The following is a 13725-nucleotide window of genomic DNA, read 5'->3' as shown; positions in this document are numbered from 1 at the left end:
GCGCAAATATTTTTGAAATCAGTGCAGCATGAGCAGAGAAACAGGTAGAAAGCCTGTGGCGACAGTTGATGCAGATATCCTGACTTTTACTTCCAAGACATGCTGGATCCTACACTTCCCATGAGACAACTTAACTTCCATTACGCCACATTTACATCATATGGGATGGATGGTAGAGATTGGAGGGATTTCATTGTCATGTGAGTTATAAAATGTTATAAAAATGTGTGCTTTGACAGTATGATGGCCATCCCTGACTGATGAATGAGTATAAAGTATAAATTGAGATTTCCGACACTTACCGTCATCAGGTGGTGTCCTTGCTAACAGCTGTAGAGTTGATACTGAGAGTTAATAAAATGCATGCCATGGACACCACTATTTTTCTTCCAAAGTTTTAATGTTTCAGAGCGACTGTATAGCCTGTTGGCAAAATTTTAAAAGTCCAGAATTTGAACAGAATAATAAAGCACACACTGTGTACTCTATGGTAAATAGGGAGCCATCTCGGACACAGTCCACAGTTTCAGACTTAACTTTCTGTTGAGTCATTTATAGTCAGAGGCTGCAGCAACTTTCCCCAGTGTATCGATATATATGTTTTCTTAAACTTGACAGAGTTCCCCCAAAGCCAAAGAAGACATCGTGCTACTTTCACAGGCTGCAGAGCAACTCCCTGTGACTAATAAATTGACTTTGGCAAGGGAAACTGGTGGAGTTCTTCTTTAAATATAAAATGTTCTGCACTTGATTTATGATTTTACTCTTACTCAGGCTTTTTTAAGACTTTTTCTACATGTGCAGGAGTCACTGAAACATAAACACAAGTGACACCAAAGCCATCATGCCCTTCTGATATTTTTTTTCATCATTTGAATTCAGCACACATGCCGAATGTACTGTAAATGTTTCGCTTATTACCCGTCTCTGGGTGGCAGGATCCATGTTGGTGGCAGTTGCACGGCACACATGCCGAGAGAGGTCCTCTGCCGGGGTCTTCCCGGGTGAACCCTGGGGCGCAGCGCTCACAAAACTGGCCGGCAAAACCCGGGGGACAGGAACAAGTTTCCACCCACGGGGCGGGAGGGCTGGATGGACCGGAGGGGATGAGGGCTGAGGTCAGGATCACCCGGGTGAGCTGCGACGTGTCTGCAGAGGAGGAAAGAGGGGAAGACAGGAAGAGTGCTTTTTCATAAAACTGATGCTGACAGAGATCAGTAGTAAACTGGTAATTGTTGCCTCAGAAGCCTGTTGAAGTGTTCGGGGGCACCTGCTCTTTGTTGGAATCAGCAGTGTGTGTGTGTGTGTGTGTGTGTGAGTGTGTGTGGGTTTCTGTATCTCGTTAAGCAGTAGGTTATTAGCATTTGTTGCCGCGCTGTCCCTCCCTCCCTGTCTCATTACAGGTTCTGGCCTGTGTTTACAGTTTATAGTCTCGCACGCACACGCACACACGCGCACACAATAACAGATTCATCCACCCACACGCCCGTAAATGCCACAGTTAATGCTCGCTGGCACACGCACGTGCGCACGCCTGCGCCCACACACGTACGCTCGTCACCCGGGGAATCTTTGATATAGCAAATGAATAAATCACTGCAGCAGAGCAAGACGAGAAGAAAAGGAGACAGGAGACTCAGTGGAGGTATGTCAGACGTGCAGTTCCTGTGGGGTTTCGAGATCCCTCTCTCCTCTCATGAATAGTGATGGGGGCAGGCCATCCTGAACCGAATCCCTTTCACCCTGTGCTCTCCTAACCACAGCCGCGGATACATAGATAGAATATGCTGTGCACATATGACTGTGTAGCTTTTGTCAGATGAGAAATAAACCAAGTGTGAATGAGCGGCGGCGTAATGAGGGAAATCTGAGTGGAAGAAACAGTGAGGGGGTTAGAGAGTGGAAGAACCAGAGGAGAGGATGGACCTTGACTTCTAACAAGTCATGATCCAACCATTCCTTCGGCGGTGATGAAACCCAGTTCATTTGCACCTCTGAGGGATAATCAGTAGGCACGGCTGTCCTCTTCCCTCTTCCATGCCTCGCCTTAGCCTCTACCCTTTTGCTCTCCTCTACCTCCTGAATTCTATTAGCTCATTCAATGGAGGGAAATGTGCAATTAAAAGCGGTTTCAGACACTGTACCCCATATTTCAGTTAATTAAAAACATTTCATTTTAAGTCACGCTGCGAAAGTTCTCTCCATCAATCCTTTCTCCAAGAAACCTTGTCAGACCGGCGGAGACTTTAATTCCCGTCGCTCACTGCAGCCCCGCAGACAATGACAATTTAGGTCTCCTTAGGTACCTATACATTAAGCCATTAAGCCATTGAGTCCTCATAAACTCCAATATGCCTATCCTCCCTGTTCCAAACTCAATTTTTGCGGCGGAGAAAATGAAAGGCCCTTTTACCGCGACTGCTGTCAGAGCCCGCCTTTATAGTCCAAAGACAATACTGTCATTAAAATAATACACTTCTGTCATAAGAGACTGTCTCTGGTGTGCAGAGAGGAATTTAAAGAGTCGAGGAGAATGTGAGAGGCAGAGAGGAGAAAGATGAGAGGACGGCGTTATAGGATTGTGAAATTAAAGTTTGCCGTGCAGCCTGCAGCGATAAGGCGCTCCCAAAGCTGTTTGAGAATGATTTTGAGACCGAACACAAATCATTAACAGAGTCTCTCCCCCTGCGACGAACAATGGATGCAGTGTAAACTGTGTGCCCGACTTTTGTTTGCACGTTCACGTGGGCGGACGGCCACAGGAAGGAATATGCATGACCGCGCCTCTGCTTCTGTGTGTGCACAGTCCGGACCTTTTTTTGCGTGCCAAGTGCACGCGGAACTAACACAACAGAGCGTGTCACAACGCCCGCGCCGAGCAACTAATTAAAATGGTGTAAGTATGTGTGAGAGAGCTGCCGATTTCGGCCAGCTGTTCTGTCTTCTTGGAGCTCTAATCCGCCGTAATGCCTCTCAGATCCTTCCTGCACTTTACAACACAGACTATCAGATAGAAAGAGTGGAAGGACACGATAAAAATAAGAGGAAGGTTTTCAAGAACTAGTTCCTAACATCTGGGAATAAATGTCCCGTTTTTTTTTTTTTTTTTTGTTTTGTTTTTTTTGCTGAGCCAGATTTGGAGCAGCTGAACTATTCCCTGAATACAAACACTGACATTGTTTTAGCAACTATCTTTGTGCAACTTTAATAATTCGTGCGATGAAAATGTATTTTTTATTAATAGACATGAAGGTTTTTGAAACTTTCTGTGGCACTTGAATTCTGCTGGTGTTCTTTTTATACATGGCCGTGTACTCAGGCATAAATAACACCTACAGCTCTAATAGTATACACAGTGATGAAGTAATTTGAGGTTCTAGTATTTAACTTGAGTATTTCCATCTTCTGCTACTTTATACTTCCACTCCCCTACATTTTGGAGGCAAATATTGTACTTTTACTCCACTACATTTATTTGATTAGTTTAGTAACTAGCTACTTTGCAGATTACCTGCTGCATCTGTCAATTAACAGACTGACAGTAAATACAACTTCTTGTTACATTCCCTTGTACAATGCTTCATTACACAGATCTTTAGTAAAAATACTCCATTACAATAAAACCTTACTTAACTAAAAGTATTTTCAGCAAGATGTAATTAATGTATCATAAGTAAAAATACTTATTACGCACAGAAGCCCCATTCAGAGTGTAACACATATTTTACACTTCTAACCAGTGATGGAATGTAACTAAGTATATTTACTCAAGTACTGTACAAATACCTAAAAATTGTACTTTACTTGAGTATTTCCATTTTCTGCTACTTTACACTTAACACTCCACTACAATTTGGAGGCAAATACTGTCCTTTTACTCCACTACATTTATTTGATAACTTTAGTTACTAGTTACTTTGCTGATTACATACTGCATCACAGCCCAAGTTTTATATTTATTTATAACCACAGTGTACAGTATATACACACACATAAATACATGTGTAATTTACTTTTACTTGTACTATAGATACTTCAGTACATTTGATATCAGATACTTGTAAGACTTTTACTCAAATACTATTCATGTGGGTGACTATCACGTAATATTTTCACACAATATCTGTACTTTTACTCAAGTATAACTCCCCTGAGGTATGTCACAATGCACAGTAATAAAAGTCAGTAATAATGCGTTGAGTATGTTAACAAACTGTCATTGTAGTGCGGCCCATAGAGGACACAGTAGTCAAGTAAAAAAGACAAACACCCTTAAAATAACAAGTGAAACAGAGCCTGAACTCTTCGTGTTACCTGCATTAATGGCAATCTTTACACACACAAACACACACTTACAGTTGTGTCCCCCAGCGTTGCTGATTCTGAGAGCTGTCAGGTTGTAAAGGAGATTTTGGAAATCAAAGGCAGACAGCGCAGGTTTGAATCTCATCTCACTTTCATGGAGCCTGTGAAACGAGAAGACAGAAAACACATCATTTAGAGTGTGTTTGTGCCACGCTGAACAACTAAACCGTCACATTTTACAGGAACAAAAAACCTAAGTGAAGTTAATGTGTGTACGTGGCTGATTTATGAATAACTGGAGTGTTTTTTTTATAGCTATTTAATTACCTTCCTACAACTGAGCAGATAATAAATGCCATGTCACAGCTTGACTTTTTATGGCAGACTATCTATTGAACTACCTGCACACACACAAAGTGCGAAGAAAAATGTAAATGTGCTGACTTCAACACCTATTCAGGGTCTTGATCATTGAGCTTTGCCATCTGCTGAAGGATGTTCTGCAAAGCCATGCTGCACAGCTGACATCTGCCTGTTTTATCCCAGCTATCGTGCACTCTCTCTATCTTGATGAGAGGTGCTGTGTCAGCTCCACACAGGCTACGTTGGGTTAAATCATCTTCTCCCAGGATCCTGTGTAGGTCCCCAAAGCTGAGGAGCAGCAGCATAAAGGAATACATACTGTAAATCTTCATAAACAGGATTACAGGTAACACTTTCTAATCTATGGTACCTAACACTTAGGTTTCTCGTGCTCTTAAAAGGCCTTTTAGTCCGCAGTTACAAATGTTAATAAGATGTTAAGTAGATGGATTTTGGTCCAGATGCTCTGCAGCTGTGTTCTAGAGGGTTAGGGTAAAAAGCCCCATTGGGATTTTCGCTACAAATTCAAGGGCTAGCTAAAAAAAAAAAAAAAAAAGCACTTGTCTCCTGCTAGAGGAGGAAAAAGGATAGAGACCAGCAAAGGGGTGCAATGCCACAGATTTTTTGGCAATCCATGAGTTATTCTTATCAATGGCTTACAACCTAGCTATAAGGCCTCAGTATATTACTTTTAAGCCATGGACGTAGTGTTGTAGTGCTCAAGGTCTCGGTCTCGTCTCAGAATCGACCTCACTTTCACTCGGCCTCGTTTTGGTCTCTGACAGAAAGGACTCTGAAACTTATGTCAAGACCACAGCTGCAGGGATATCACTGTATTGTTTGAAACATACTGTACTTAATGATGTTTTTTATGGGAAGACAACAGTCACCCAGAAAACCTTCTGCTTGCACAAAAAACTGTATTGTGTAGTGTGTAAAACATGGAAAGGAGTGTTGTATAACGATGGTTAAGTCGATTTCAACTCTGTGTTTGTTTGTATTTGTTTGCACATAGATAAAGCAGCTCCTGTCGTACCTTGGTCTTGACTCGGTCTCAAAACACTCTGGTCTTAGTAGTGACCTGGTCTTGGCCTACAACGCTGCATGGACGGCAATATCAGTGCACCACTTTGGTCCTGACTGTTACATCCCGACACTTCTGGGATAAATTACCATGAAGTTTGGTACGGTCATTCATGTTCCCACAGGATGAACTGTAACAACTCTGGTGAATTAACTTTTTATCCGGTGCCATCATTTGGTCAAAAATCACCAGTCAACACAGCCTATGGTCAGACGGCTAGCAAATCAGATTTGTTTCTCAAACCAGATCTGAAAGACCGTCTGCACTTTTATTTACATGTGATCACATCAGATTTTTGTGTCCAGACATCATCAACCTATTTGCACGACACAGGAGACAGTCACTACGTACACTGATGATGCAGATATACCACATGTAAGAATGCGAAATGGAGCTACATCATCCTGCTCTCCAAACAAACATGCCGTCAAGTCGAGGGTGATTGCCCACAGACTGTCATTTTCTGTGTTGTCTCAGCTGCTGCTCACCGATGCACTTCCCCGAGTCTGGATTTGACGTTTGACATTTTGACAAGTGACACAAAAGACACTTTGAAATCCATTATGAGCGTCCAGAACGTCCACAGATGCATCCGTAGAAATCTGATTTGAATCGCATTTCAAACCATCACCAAATTTGGTTTGGATCTGATTTGCAAAAATCTTATTTTATGTGTTTTTTTTTGTTTTTTTTTGCTGTCTAGACTTCCTAAAATCAATACAATCTAGATCCAGCCATAGAGACAAAGTGCAATTAAGTCCTGCACACCCTGGAGGGGGAAACAAAAATCCATCACTCTTCTCTGACTTTGTCTGAAGGTGCCTCCTTGTCACTTCTGTCTGCTAGCAAACAACTGACTACCAACAGGTTAAAGAACCCAGAATTAAGTTTTTATGAGCTGCTGAACTGAAAAATCGAGCCTCTGGGACGACAAATGTGATTAAGGCAACAGGCATTAACAGGGAGAATGGGAAAACTGTAGGATCCTGACGCTCCACGTGCTAATGTTGTGGGCGTCGAGCATTTTTATTCGTCATAATCTGTAGTCAAATGATAATATGATGAAACTGGTTTGTTGTGGAGTATTTACTAGGTGAGTTTACTAGCTTGCTTGTAACCTCATGAAAACTCTATGTGGTCTAACTACAGCGGCATTTGTTTCTTTCTGTGTTTTAGCGATTGCTGGAGCTCATTATTTCAAAGTTGGCTGTGAGGGACGTAATATGTATCTGTTCAAATACCTATACTGTTATGCACCTTTTGTTTATCTGTAACATCCTGTTGTCCCTGTGCAATTTCTGGAGGTTGATAATGTGAAGTTGGCTGTGAGGGACCGAATCTGTTCTCAGAATAAACGGCTGTTGGTGCCTGATTCATCCCACAACACGACAGAGAGAAAGAGAGAGAGAGAGTACACCACTGCGACAATGCATTTTGTACATTTGTTTACAGGCAGTTTAAGCCCTCGGTTGCATTTTGTGGCGCCAATCGTTTTCCTCTCTGCTTCTCAGAGTAAGACGCGGTGCACTCTCTTTAACCCTCCTCTAATACGACGTCAGAAAGGTGCCGGGGGGAGGGGGTTTCCGAATCTATTTGACCGTCCAACAAGCATTTCTGATGGGAGCATACTGGCCTCACAGACTTTTACCCTTGTTTTAAATATTAATAAAGGGATGTGTGACAACTTATAAACCACACTTAAAAAGGGCACCTTATTTGAAATTGGTGCCCCAATTATAATACATGAACCTTGTAATTACAGGCAAGAACCATAAAAGAATGAAGTGCAAAATAAATTCAGACTGTTGACCACATCAGCCTTTTCATTTGTGAATGTTCGATGGCCTCTATTTTATTAGGTCGGCTGATCTCTGAGCCCGACACTAAATTACTTTCAAAATGCTTTATTTTGAGCATGGCCTCTGTCATGTGTGCTATGTGTGCTATGTGTGTGTGTGTGTGTGTGTGTGTGTGTACATTGCCACAGACCCTTCACTGATGCGGCGGGTCCTCGTTCTCTGGTCTGACATGTAGGCGCAGTAATAAAGAGAGGCAATTACAAACTGGGCCTCAAAGCCATGGTAATGGAGCTGGTCAGACAGCGATAAGCAGAGTGTGCATGAAAGTGAACAAACTCCCAGTCAGGCTCTCCCTATAGAGCATCGGTGTCCCTTTTAATCAGCACCAAGCAGAGCGCGGCGAGCCACGCTGTAATTAAGCCCTGCTCCGCTGAGGATGAGAGGAGATCATCAGGAGAGAAAAGCCCAAAAGAATACTGGACACACACATACACAAAAACACACACACTCGCGTACCCTTGGAGACAGAACAGAGATAGAGATACAAGGTGAGCAAGACATAAACGGTGCGTGAGTGACGGAGGAAGAGAAAGAACGATGAGGTACTGGGAGGATAAGCAAGCATGAAAGTAAGACAAATGAGTTACACAAATTATACGCGTATGGGGCACATTATTAGCATATCCAAATAGCATATTCTAATTGATCCAGTCCGCCTTGAAAAAATACATTTTAATTATTTAAATCTTGTATTAATATAAAATAAAAATATGGACACCCGCTGTTTAAGTGAAGCTTGCCCATGAACCAACTAGCTCTGAGCTAACAAGCTTGGTTGTTACCCCTTCCTTTCTACATGTCCTTGCTGGTTGCTGATCATTGAAAATAGAGGAAAAGATATATGTATTTATTGTTTTGCCACATCAACTTCATTGATTTGTTTGGGTATGAAAGGATTGTCCTCAATGTGATCATTCCCTGAGAAATGTCTTCTCAGGCAATAGGGTTTCTTTCTATACCTATCTCGCAATGTTAAAGAAGGTTAGAGAAAATTCCCGGATCCGCCCTTTTACCTGGATCAGCACCAAAAAGTTAATGGGGTATATTCTGGGCCAAGACCCATCCTCCAGCCAAGTTTTGTTGAAAGCTGTGAAATAGTTGTTTTTTAATCCTGCTGACAAACCAGCCAACCAACCAACCGACCAACAAACAGACCAACCAACAGACCGACCGACCAACCAACCAATCAAACCAACAAACCAACCAACAGACATGGGTGAAAACACAACCTGCTTGTTCAAGATAAGAAAATGAATTTTCTACGGCAACCTAAAATATCCATATATAAAAATCTAAACATCTGTAATGTAATTATTGTTATTAAATATTTGTTTGTTTTGAAACAGTCCTGGTTATCCTGAAAAAGGAGAATCCAAGCAGCACAAGAACAGAGTTTCTGGCCTGGCTTAATAAATCACAAATAATTCATAGGTTTACCCGGGCACGTAGTAATCCCATGTTTCTTCTTGCCTTGCTCAGTCACCTATAGCCAAAAGGTTTTTTTTTCCCCTTTTTCCATTTTGGCAGCACATTCTGCTCTCTGTTCGATATATTCAGCTGACCCTGATCTATGATCAAAGTCAGTGAATTTTCAAAACATGACAGAAATGAGCTCAGTGCCAGATGGACCACATGCCCGCGCTACTACTAGCACTCTGCTGACTGCTGCAAATTGGCTCGTACCTTTTAAGGGATTCATATGAGCAATTTCCTGAAACACTTTTGGCAGTTAAAAGAGCGAACAGCTGACCAGCAGTGACTAGCTGGGTGTACAACGTTTATCAGTCGATTGTAAAAAAGAAGCTGAGTATCTGAGGGGTTCCTCATGGCATACATTTTATGCTTGCATGCTGCAGATGCACACATACAGCTACAAGCAAGGCAATAAAACCTCCCCGCCTACTGGTTTCAAGGGAACAGAATGTGAATAGAGGGAACATCAGAGAGAAGAGTGGATGCTACCTTATATAAGCCATTCACCTCCTCCTTTCATAAATCCCCTCCGCTCGCTTTCCCAGCGCTTCCATATATTTCTCCTTCATCTGATTTTGAAATGATCTTTGCACCAGGTGGGAGCACACAGCCACTTAACAGGTTAACATATTTACTTGCAGTGAATGCTGATGCTGTCAGTCGAGACAGATGTGTTTGTGTGTGTGTGTGCGTGTTTCCTTCTCATGTTTATTTATGCTTTCGCGTGCCTTTAGCAAAACACGTAAATACGTATATTCCCATTTACATTATTTTATGCGTATGTTAAATGGGATTGTTGCAAATCGCACTGCCAGATGGCCGTATGGATTCATGTGTTTGTGTGAAAGCTCACAGTTGCACAAATTCTTCACATGTTTGCATGTGCGAGTACGAGTGTGTGGTAGTACGAGGCAGTAAGAGACAGAGGGAGCATGAGGGAATGATATAGAGTACGTAGTGGAGTGCATCTGTGCATGTACCTGAGAAGTGTAATGAGATCTGTGGAGAACTTCTCCGGAGAGGGAGACTTAATGACAATCTCTGTCCCCCAAGCTCCAGTGCATTTCGAAAAAAGGGAACCACAGAGCTTCTTTAGCCAGAGCTCTCGGTGCTACGGGGGAAACTCATTACCAGTGCGCAGACACCAGAGAGGAGCATGGGAGTGGTGGAGGGGACAGAAAGAGGCAAGCTGTGTCCCAGTACAGGCACTGGATCCTCTGATGGAGCAAGATTCTGTACCTCTGCCACATAATAAGCTTACTCAGGAAGCAAACTAACGGTGCATCCAAGACCTTCTCATCAGCTTGGAAAGTCAAATATTTACAAGTTAAATCCAGCTACAGCTGCCCAGCACAGAGCAGCCGACAGACAAAGTTAGCAGAGAGGCGATATTTCCCTGAGGAGCTCGAGCAGGCCTGCAAGTAATAATTGTTTTCATTATGGATTGATTGATTGTTTAGCCTATAAAATGTAAAGAAATTGTGAAAAAATGCTCATTACAATTTACTAGAATCCAAAGTGACGTCTTCAATTCGCTTGTTTTGTCCAACTAACAGTCCAAAATCCAAAGACTCTTCATCTCCTCTCAAGAATCCTTAAATTTTAGAAGCAGGAACCAGAAATTCTTGACATTTTTTTGCTTGAAATAATTATCTTAATACTTGGCAATAATTTTATTTCGATCCACTAATTGATTTAAAGAGTAATCATTGCAGCGCTATGGAGGAGACCAACAACAAAACCAAGATAAGCGTGAATTTTGGATGCGTCATCAGATGGTCAGATGCATGACTCTATCTGCTTTATGTGTGTAATTGGCAAATGTTTGCTGACTCATTCACCAAATCAACTCAAACATCAATTACAACAAGTTATTGTAAAGTCAGAGGATCAACAAAATAATCTATACAAAAAGATCTCCTTAAAAAGGCGGTCCTGTCTGCTCGGCGAACATGCAGAGAAGCAGGATCGATGGTGGAAAACAGGAAAAAACTTCTAATTCCAGTGCTCCTAGTGATGGCTTTTACTACACAACAGGCCGAGGGAAGAAAAACGCTTGAAGAAAGAGGCAAAGAGAGCTGCCTCCAAAAAAAAAAAGAAAAATGAAATGAGTTGTGTAAGTGTGGTGACGCGGAGAGGAGGGAGGGGATTGTAAAACAGACAGGAAGTTAGCTAAAACGACATCAACACTTACAGCAGCTTTACTCTGCAATATTTCGGTGTGTATGTGATTTATTGTCATTTTATTTTCACATCATTTAAAGCGTATACTCTTAAAATAAAGTTAACATTTTTCGACTTCACTACTCTAACTGCTTTTCTCTGCATTTCTTCTTATAAGTTGCCCCGTGCATGTAACATTTAATGAGAATTCATCCCATAGTCTTGACCAAACATTGGTACAGAGCAGACCAACACTGCAATCCCCAGAGCCATGCTGCTAAAAAAAACATGCAGTATATACAATATAGACGGTTTACATGAAGCAAAATTAAGCACACATCTCTAATATAGCAGAGACAGGTTTATTCTGTCATACTAGCCTCCCTTCGCTAGCAACACATTCTGCCTGTCTCTCTCATCACCTGATGCTCCATCTGAAGTGGGCACTTCTTCTTTCACCCACTTCACTGAAACCAATTTCAACAAGACTGAACTGTCCTTTGTCAAACTCTGTTTTCCACCACCGCGAACAACAGAACAAGTGTATTGACTCCTTGCCAAACTGCCAACAATTGCAGTGTGATTCGAGGCAACCAACTGCGGCATGAGCCCATCATTGCAACCACATCTCGCTCCTGCAGCTTTAAACTTTACAACATCCATCAAGTCAGACCTTTCCTCACTGAGGATTCTGGCCAGCACTTGGCTCATGCTTTAATCATCTCCCATCTGAACTAGTGCAACTCCCCTCCAAGCAAAGCACAACTTACTCCGCATGCTGTAACCTACTGTACCTTTTCTTCAGCTTCTACAAAATTTAACATATCGCTGCTTTTTTTTTCGATTCCTTTCAGCAGCAGCTAACAGTCAGCTGCCCATTGTTATCTAGACTGTAGGAGTGTGATCCCAGAAGTATGTGGAAGGCTCTACAGGACTGTTTTGAGCTAATGGACTGGAACATAGCCTGTGGAGCGCACATGGAGGACAATGCTCGGCTCCCTGGCTGTGCAACATGTCAATTTCCATGTGGACCCTTCAATTCCATTAAACAGTTTGCTGTTTCCTGTGGTTCAACTGAAACAAACCCTGGAAAACAAAGAAATTAAATCCCTTCTTAGGGAGGAAGAGGCCGTCCAGGCCTGGCTACGGGGAGGAAGTTAAGTTGGTCCACGGGTGCTGAGGAGGAGAATTAAAGATAGAAAAACAGAACTGAAGACAAATTGCAACAAAACAGTGTGAAGGAGGTGCTGAGTGGGATGAGAGGGATTACTGGCTAGAAAGACGTCAGGCCACGTGGGGGAAGAGAACAAAAATAGAGAGAATGACTTAAGCCTGTGTTTTTAACAGGTTCAATGTGGAGAGCTGCACCCACTCCCGCAGGTCGACGGACCTGATGAGACCTCGCCACAACAATGTGACTGATTACACCGCCCGCCTCCCAACAGGCCGTCACACCAGGGTTCGCCACTTCAGCCTCAGTCCTCCTCCTCCAGTCACTGACCACTTTACCGTGAAGGGCAGGAAGGAAAAAAAAGGCCTGCAGGAGCAAATTGGGGCAAGGAGAACCAGGCGGAAGTCTAACATGAGATGAAAGAGACCGGTAGAGGATTTCCAGCAGCCCTACAAATAGTTGAGGGGCAGTATCACCAACAAATTGGACTGGAACTGAGAACACAGAGGATCATAAGAAACGAAAGGAGGATGTTCTAGCACAGTCTGCCTTTTTGGTATGCCGGTGAGGCAGGCATTGTGAATCATCTTCCAGGAAAAAGGCAGATTTAAGTCCGTCTTTAAACAGCCCTCACATGCACATATGTATTCTGGAAAGAGCTACTGGTTGCTGTAATTGTTCCTCCTGTCTCAAGTGGTTGTGAAGAGATTGCGTCACCCAATTAAAGTGATGGGCAACAGTTCCCTTCACTGTTACTCCTCAAAAAGAGAACATTGTGTGGGGAAGCAACAAAGAAGGAGTTTCACACTACACAGACTGTAACCTTGGACGATATGAAGTGTCATAATAGCTTTGGTTTTTTAACTCTGCAATAAAAATTCGCCTGTGCCTCCACTGGTATTTTTTGCTTATTGTGATGTCATATCTTGGAGTATCTATAAATGCTTCATAGCCCTAAAATCTGTACAGGATAGGCTAAAAGGTTATGTAAGTCAATAAATCATAATAGTTAATAAAATTATTGAAATTGTGTCATAAATTTAATCTTTTCTCATCAAATTTGACTAAATGAGAACAATTCTGAATGTAGAAACATGAACAAAATATTTCCTCCGACTGCCTTTGATTTGTTTTAGTTTTTAAGCTCATTTTTATTAACAGAGCGCAAAGATGCTTCAATAATCGCCTCCCTTGGTGTCCCCATGCTTAAAAAATTACAGCAAGTGTCCTCTTGGATGCCTGTATGGTAGATAAAACAAGATAAAGTGTCCTCTAGCGTGCCCTTCTAGTATCGTGACTTCCTGTGC

General features: G+C 42.3%; 1 protein-coding gene across 1 annotated transcript in view; it reads right to left on the bottom strand.

Moving 5' to 3' along the window:
* Window positions 1–13725, bottom strand: part of lamc3 (laminin, gamma 3) — a 116116-nt gene that overhangs the window by 33736 nt on the left and 68655 nt on the right. Inside the window, exons 11-12 of the mRNA XM_073478265.1 lie at window positions 4357–4466; window positions 922–1149 (exon numbers count right to left, since the gene is read on the bottom strand). Of these exons, the coding sequence (XP_073334366.1) occupies window positions 922–1149; window positions 4357–4466 (338 nt within the window). The remainder of the gene's footprint in view (window positions 1–921; window positions 1150–4356; window positions 4467–13725) is intronic.

Source organism: Pagrus major, chromosome 12 (genome assembly GCF_040436345.1).
Source record: "Pagrus major chromosome 12, Pma_NU_1.0".
NCBI classification, from domain to species: Eukaryota; Metazoa; Chordata; class Actinopteri; order Spariformes; family Sparidae; genus Pagrus; species Pagrus major.
The sequence above is the reverse complement of the archived record's forward strand: the minus strand, read 5'-3'. Positions and strand labels throughout refer to the sequence as shown.